Below are 8,213 nucleotides of genomic sequence, written 5' to 3'. Positions count from 1 at the left end.
TTGTGCTACATTATTGAATGCATAGATATTAAAAACTGTTATATCTTCATTGTGAAATTATAGCATTTGGCATTTTAAAGCATCCTTCTTAGTCTTATTTAATGCCTTTTGATCTAATCTGGGATCAAGATCATGACTCCTGAGTTCTAAATTTTGTTTTAACCTGCATTTTCCTGATATATATTAACTCAACCACCCTGTTTACAAATTGTTTTCTGACTGTCTTTGATTTGCATACGTCTTGTAAGGAGCATAGACTTGTATAGAGCTAATATGCAACTTGTTCGTCTAGTAGTGAGTTAAGCTCTTGACATTATTGTTATAAATATGTTTGACCTCAGTCTATCACACTCTTTTATGTCCTATTTATGAAAATATATATCTTTTACATAAATAACATCATCCACTCTGTTGTCTGTGTTATTTGCTTTTTTCTAGAATGTCTTTTGGTGTTGAGGAAGGTTCGTATTTGTGTTGTTATCTTATAGTACATCTTTATGTAATATGTATTCTGTATTCCCCCTTCCCTTTAATAAATGGCATATTCACTCCCTACTCTAAGTAATAATGGAATTTTCTGGAAATTTTCACCTTACCCTCCTTCTTCCTTTCTCAGTATCTAATGTGAAGTGATATCCTTTCACTCCCAGTTTTTCTTTGTAAGCATATGCTTATATAAAGACAATCAGGGAGCTCATTCTACTTTCTGTATGCTTTCTCTTTCCCCCTTCATTTTTTTGTTAGCTGTATTGTATTTAAATTTTCAGTGCATATAACATGAAATGCTATTCTGTCACCTTTATCCACATTATGTAGTCTTAGTTCTACAGTGGAATATATTTAAATGTGCATCATCAGATTGTATGCCAAACAGTTCTATGATTCTGGGTTTAGCATATATGTATGTGCGCTGATTCTCTAGTAGATTCCCCAGAAAGGGCTTATGGGAGCAATGTTCCCTGAGTCTTTGCATTTTCTTTGCTGTTTTTCTTTGGCCTTTATGCTTATAAGCCAGCGTGAATCAATATAAAATCAATTTGTCCTCAGAAGAACAACCTTGCCTTTCACACATTTACCCTTTACTACTCTGGCTCCAGCTCTAGGTTTTTGCTTGGTGTATTAGTTTTCTATCACTACTGTAACAGTTTACCGTAAATTTAATGCCTTAAAATGACAAAAATTTTATTCTCTTACAGCCCTGAAGGTCAGGAGTCTAAAATTGAGGTGGCAGAAGGGCTATGTTACTTCTGAAGGCCATAGAGGAAAATGTCTTGCATTTCCAGATTCTATTCTCCACACTCTTTGGCTCATAGCACACGGCTACAGCCACTGGTTTCATCACCACACTTCCTTTTACTGACTTTGATCCTCCTGTCTCACTCTTGTAAGGAACCTTGTGATTATATTGGACTCACCCAGATAATCCAGAATAACTCCCTACCATCTCAAGATTCCTAACTTAATCACATCTGTGAAGTCCCTTTTTGCCATATAAAGTGACATATTCACAGGTTTCTGAGATTAAGTCCCGGACGTCTTTGGAGGTTGTTATTTAGCCTACGTGTTGTTTTTGTTTGGTTGTTGTTTATTCCACATTTTGTTTTTTCCTTAGCGATTTCCCTTACTTCCTGTAAACCAATAACACAGTGAAAATGTGCTTTTCACAGTGAAAAAAATGCTTTACACAGGATCTAGGTATTTTGTCTTGGGAAATCTTTCAGATTATCTAGTCTTCTGTACTGACAAAAGCACAAGACCCCCAAGAAATTTCTAAACAATATTAATTGGCTTCAAACCTTAGAACCAGCATCTGTAGGGTTAGGTTTATACATTTTTTTTTTTTTTGAGATGGAGTCTTGCTCTGTTGCCCAGGCTGGAGTGCAGTGGCACAATCTTGGCTCACTACAACCTCTGCCTCTTGGGTTCAAGCGATTCTCCTGCCTCAGCCTCCTGAGTAACTGGGATTACAGGCATGTGCCACCATGCCCGGCTAATTTTTGTATTTTTAGTAGAGATGGGGTTTCACCTTGTTGGCCAGGCTGGTCTTGAACTCCTGGCCTCATGTGATCCACCCACCTAGGCCTCCCAAAGTGCAGGGATTACATGCGTGAGCCACCGCGCCCGTCCCTATAAATCTTTATTTTAAAAACTGTTCTTCTGGTCACTCTTATAATAAACCAGAATTGATAGTCTCTACCCCATAACATGGTTTATATCTGGTAGGTGAGACATCATGAGAGGTCAGAGCTGACACTGATGGGGAGGTAGGAAGGGAAGCACAAAATTCTGGCCCCTGGCTCAGTACCTGGTAACACAAGCTTTCTTGCTCTTTCCCTACACAGCCACTGGGGGCCTTCTTCCATTTCTTGGTAATCTTAAATCAGCTTTCCTGTGTGACCTTACAGGTGAATAGAGGTTTAACACTATAGAATTAGAGGTAGTGAAAGACCAAGAGGAATTTTGCCTATCTAAATACTAATTGTCCTTTCAGGGCCATCATAAAGAAAGTGCCTTTTGTATGAAACTTTGCTGGTCCATCTCTGCCAAGTATTAAGTATGATATGTAGCAGGAATCTCATATAATATTTTCTCAACTAGCTGCTCTTCAAAGGTAGGGGCTATGCCCAGTTCATCATCTCATAACTCTACAGCCTTTGGCCTGTTATATCAATAGAAGGTGGTTGAATGAGACACAGAGGCCAGTTGCTTAAGGTTTTATTGATGCATTAGGGTAGATGGGGCAATAGAGAGATGTCAGAGATCAAAATAGTCCTGAAATCCCCCACAAGATGAGGACAATTCAGTACAAAGGGTTGACTTGCTCTGCATCTTCCTGCTCCTGAGAGGGTCTGCACCGCAAAGCAGGTAAGAGAGAAGAGTTTAGGATAGAAAGCTCCTCGCAGAAATGATCTCATTGAGAAAGACCTAAAAGGGAAGCTGCATAATAAAGAGCTGATGTCCAGGGATGCGCCCACTGGATTGGCCATGCAGGACAAGCCAACCTCTCTCCAGCTGTCTTCTTCCAGTACTGGACATTGGAGTCGGGAAAGTCACGGCTTGTTGCTTCTCAAGTAGGAATACAGCTCCCTAGCTGTGATGCCTCGCTTCTCTTCTGGCTGGGCTGCATCCTGGCCCTGTGCTGAGGAAACACTGGTATGCAAGTTGCCCTGGTCCAGCCTGAGGATCCCTGTCTCCCTTGAGTGGTCATCAACCCATTCCTCACCAACCACTGTGGGCTGTCTGTCTCCCTGCCCTTCTGTCACACAGCGCCTTGGATGAGTGCTGCTCCACTCCTGCCTTCCTGACTCAGTGCTTGCCCCAGTCTGGGCCTGTCCTCCCGTTACTGTCTCTCCTGCCTCAGGGTTGCTCACTTGTGTCCATTTTTGACCACTGCCTGGCTGCATCTGGGTCTGTCCCTGTTCTCTAGCCCCTCCGTGGCTTACAGTTTGGCTTCTGTCCTGCTTCACAGTCTGGGTGTGTGACCCTGCCTGTGTCTGAGTGTGTCCTCCTGTCACAGCCTGGCTGGTCTGGCTGCTGCCTTGACCGTGGATCTCAGTCCCTCTGTTCTGGCCATTGGTGGACTTCTGTGTCTGGGTGCTGGTGCTTCCTCTCTGGTGGCTGCTGTCCTGCTCCACGGTCTGGGTGGGTGTCTGGGTGTGTGTCCCTGCCTGTATCTGAGCATGTCCTCCTGTCACAGCCTGGCTGGTCTGGCTCCTGCCTTGACTGTGGATCTCAGTCCCTCTGTTCTGGTCATTGGGGACCTCCTGTGTCTGTGTGCTGGTTCTTCCTGTCTGGTGGCTGCTGTCCTGCTCCACAGTCTGGGTGGCACCTGCCTGGGTCTGAGTTCCAGATCCAATCACAGTCTCATCTGTCTGGTGTGCTCTGTCCTGTTCCCTGGTCTGTGGCTGTCTCTCTGGACTCATCTCTGTTGTCTGATTCCTCTTGCCTTCTCCAGCTTTCTGGGTCTGCTCTGTCTGCCCAGAGAGTTGTATCTGCAGGCTTGTTCTTTCCTGGCTCTGGGACTCAGCTTGCCTGTCATAGCTGCTGATCCACGGAGAGCCAGTGGCCTGACCCTGGGTCTGAGCCCCAGGCCTGTTCTGCCCTCTGGAACCCTGCTGGCTCTGTCTGTGGCTGCTCCCCTCATAATGCTGCCCTTTCCCCGCCCTTCCCACTTCAGTGCCACTTCTCTGTCCTTCGCCCAGCTCCTGTGAGGCCCCAGAGTGGAGGCTTCCAGACTCTTGAGAGCCGCAGGCTCCCTCAGGACTCTCGCTCAGTGTCTTGAAACAGGCCTGGGCAACTTTAAACACCAAGACCAGGAATTCCTTGAATTCCACAGTCCCTGTGTGGTCTTCATCCAGCAGATGCAGGACCTCATCCACAGTTGCTGGATCGTGGGGTTTCTGAGGAGAAGATGAGGTGGAGTCAGCATCCCTCCCCTGAGGAGGACATGGGCAGGCCCCTTCCACTCTGCTGCCAGCTTCCCCTGCCTCAGACCCCACACTCCACACACATACGGCTAGAGCAGCAGCAAGACTTAATTGTCTTTATTTTTTTTTTTTAGTCCTGTCTCTCTCCCTGAAGTGTAGAGAGCATTTTTTGTTTGGTAGCCTCTGTTTGGCACAATTTCTGGGCTACAGGAAAATTAGATAAAGATTTATTGAAGAGTTAATAAATTATTGAATTCACAATGCAACTGTTTGGGCTCTCAGGTTGACTGTCTGGGCTGCCCTTGGCACCTTGCCCCTGGCACTGAGGCCTTAGTCTCTTTAGCAGGCCCAGCACAAAGAGCAGCAGGTTGGGAATATAGCCCCCCATGGGAATTCTGTGTGCTCCTCATTGAGGCCCAGATGTTTTCCCATGATAAAGAGGGAGGGATGCAGTGGGCCTGCAGCGCTGCCCTGAGCATGTGGATGCAGCACCCTTCTGTGCCCATACATCCTTGTCCCTAAGGCCATCATCATCCCGGTTGCTTTAGATGCAAACCAAAGACAGGAAAGTGCATCAAGGCCTTGGTTCTGGTTTGCCAGGTGGGGTGGGGTGAGGCTCCAAAGTCTCCCCCTAGCTATTAACAACCTGCTCTTCAAAATTTCATTTCTGATGTGATCAGTCTGCTAATATTTTTGAGTAACTGCTTTGTGCAAGCCCAGAGCTATGCTTCTAATGAATGTCTATGAATGGATGATTACATTTCAGATAGACGTGGGAAATATTTACTGTATCAAATTTAAGAGGCAGCAGAAAGCAGCAATTATTTTCATTCTGAAACATTCCAAAGCTCTGCTTCTCACTGAGTTGTCCTTTTAGAGCCCTTTTACCTTGTCTTTAAGTTAGAATTAATTAAAACCAAGGTTTTAATCTAAAGAGCCAGGACTTGCCAGCTCCCATGACCATCTCTGGTTCTTTCACCTTCTTTTTTTCTGCCTGCACAGCTGCCATCTGTCCTGGCAGGCCTAGGTTTAGCTGCTGCCTCCTCAAATTCCCCAGGCAAGGCCTTTGCAGGCAAACAAGGTTTCACTCTCCTGTTATGTCCCCTCTCCACCCGGCTCAGCACACCGTACCACAATCACATCGGCAAACTCTTGCTCCAAGAGTCTTTTCAGCTCCCCTCGGGTGAGCGCTGTGCAGTTGCCCTCCGTCCTTGCGTAGCGCCTGAAGGCCTCGATGATCCCATTAATGTTTCGCAGTAACTGAGGCATCTTTGAAGTCAACCTGGAAAAGATGAAAAGTCCCCTTGGAGACTCCATAATCAACCTCAGCTGTTTCCTTTACAGCACGTCTGCTGCTAGGTCTTTCCTTGCATGTTCAGCTCTGTTTTTAGTCTTCCTTTGTCCTTTCCTACATAATGCATCTTATGTATGGGAAGGAGGAGCACAAAGTTTGGAGGCAGGTTCCTGAGTCAGGATTAAATGCTGGCCCCGCCACCTAAGTACGGTGTGAGCTGGGACAAGTTGCTTTGCCTCTCCATGCCTCAGTTTACTCATTGTAAATGAAGGTGATATTAGTACTATAGGATTATTGTGAAGATTTAAAGACATAATTCATAAAAAGCACTTGGCAGATGCCTGGCTTATATTAAGTGCTCCTTATTAAATATAATTGTTATGCTATTATACACATATACACACATATAATTTTTGTACAGCTATATAATCACTTTCCTGTACATCATCTCTTCTAATCCTTATTATTTCCACTTTTTTTTATAGGTGAGGAAACAGGCTCAGAGAAGTTAGGCCACACAATTTTTAAGGAGCCAAGAAATCCTAGAATCCATCTCTCCTTAACCCAAATGCAATGGGCTTTCTAGAGTGTACCCTGTGGACAGGATTTATTTGCTTATCACAAGGGTGTTAGGGTCCCATTGGGAACACCAAGAGGAAGTAAATACATGTGTGAGTCAACCCCTGTCTTGGATGGGAGCCAAGCAGAAATTCCAGGGACACAGCCCTCCTTTCTTGTTTTTTTTTGTGGGAAAGTGGCAAGAAACTGGGCTACCACCTGCTGGGAATGCTCAGGAGGGGGGAAGCTTCTTTGGGTGGGAGGCCTTCCAGTTCTGAGGGTCCAAGTTTCTCTGCATGTCACCTCTGTCCACAGCCCTGGGACTTATCAGAGAAGTCAGCTTGCCCAACAGGCGCGTGGCTCCATCAGGCCCAGATTTCTGGTGACCTATGAGTTGGTTCTTAATCAAAAGGAAAGCTTTTCTTTTTCATTAGCCAGAAATCTGGAGGTAGGTTGAGGTGAGGCCTGGGTTTGGCTGCATGAGCAAAAGGAAAAGAGACTTGAAGATTCATTAAGCAGAAGCCTTGGAGAGACACAAACGAGGAGATGGTATCAAAGATGACAAGTCTCAAATGCAAGGGGAGATGGAGCCTGCAGCAGCTGGAAACCCAGAGAGAGGATGGGACAAGGCAGATATAGGTAGGAGAAGAAAGAAAAAAAAGGAAGGAAGGAGACTTGAGTTACAGAAAAAGCAGATCAGTGTGGCCATGAGGACTACTCAGTAGGTTATAGCAAAAGGTGGGCTGTTCAGGAGAAACCCTTTCTAGGACCTGGTAACCAACAATTCCAGGCAAACTTTTCATCAAGGTAAAAAACTGGGAATGTTTTTCCTCAACAAAGATGAAAAATATCTTTCTTTTTTTTAAAACCATGTAGCCGACTTTAACCACTGACCTTTAGATAATAAAATAATAAGATGTACTTTTAGTTACATTTTAGATTCCTTAGAATAAATCTACACATATTTTGCCTAAATATCACCCTGGTGTAGGAGAGGGGAATCAAGTAAGCCCCTTTATCCATGACACAGTTTGATCTTATTGTCTAGGTTGGCATGAGTAAACTGATTCTGATCCCACAGACTCTCAGCACTGCAAAGAAGCTTCCAGAGTCTTAGAAACAAGAAACCTTTGCTGATCCAGGAAGGCACATGGGTGGCCCCATAGCAGCTGCCCACACAGTTTCCCAGTGAGAGGAGCTGCTCCCAGGCCAGCCTCAGGGAGGAGGAGAAAGCCCGATGGCTTCAGGAGAGCATGTTTCCCAATGTTAGCATTGGTTTGCCCAATGCCCACAGCTAACTCTGAAGGATTCATAGCCCATACTTGACTGCCCCAGTTTTATGAGCTCAGATCACCAAGACACTGAGAATGAGAAAGAGGTTTCTTATGAGGGGACTTACCTAATGCCCAGGTGGGATGAAACAAGTGGCTGTTAAGTGGTGTGAGGAGTACCAGGTCAGTGTGATGAGAACCTTTTATAAGGGTTTTAACCAAGGCTCTTGTTTTAGACAGGATATCCTGCCCTATGGGAAGGCTTGATTCATCCAAGATTCAGCCCAGCCCAGCCCCACCTCCTCTTGTCTCTGCTTTACCTGCTGATGTGTGACTGCCTTGGTCTAATTAACAGGCCCCTCCTACCACATTTGGTGCCTTCTGTAGCTGAGTCCTCTTGACAGGGAAGCTTCTTTCCATTGTGATGGGCTCAGCAGTGCTTGGTGCTGGGGTCCCGGTGAACATTCTTTGTCTCCATGAGCCTACAAAGTTATGGGACTCTTTCCTTTTTTTTTTTTTTGAGATGGAGTCCTGCTCTGTCACCCAGGCTGGAGTGCAGTGGTGCGATCTTGGCTCACTGCAACATCCGCCTCCCGGGTTCAAGCAATTCCCTGCCTCAGCCTCCTGAGTAGCTGGGATTACAGGTGCTTGCCACCATGCCCG

General features: G+C 45.5%; 1 protein-coding gene across 1 annotated transcript; it reads right to left on the bottom strand.

Annotated features, from left to right (window-relative positions):
- Window positions 1-2,699: 2,699 nt before the first annotated feature.
- On the bottom strand, window positions 2,700-7,754 carry CRNN (cornulin). Its single transcript, XM_054479416.1, has 3 exons — window positions 7,679-7,754; window positions 5,559-5,709; window positions 2,700-4,400 (listed from the first exon to the last, which is right to left on the bottom strand). Exons 2-3 carry the CDS (start codon window positions 5,694-5,696, stop codon window positions 3,051-3,053), a joined length of 1,488 nt encoding a protein of 495 aa, XP_054335391.1. The 5' UTR covers window positions 5,697-5,709; window positions 7,679-7,754; the 3' UTR covers window positions 2,700-3,050.
- Between the last annotated feature and the right edge of the window lie 459 nt (window positions 7,755-8,213).

This window comes from Pongo pygmaeus, chromosome 1, assembly GCF_028885625.2.
Source record: "Pongo pygmaeus isolate AG05252 chromosome 1, NHGRI_mPonPyg2-v2.0_pri, whole genome shotgun sequence".
Lineage (NCBI taxonomy): Eukaryota > Metazoa > Chordata > Mammalia > Primates > Hominidae > Pongo > Pongo pygmaeus.
Note: the sequence above shows the minus strand (reverse complement) of the source record. Positions and strands in the feature narration are given on the sequence as shown.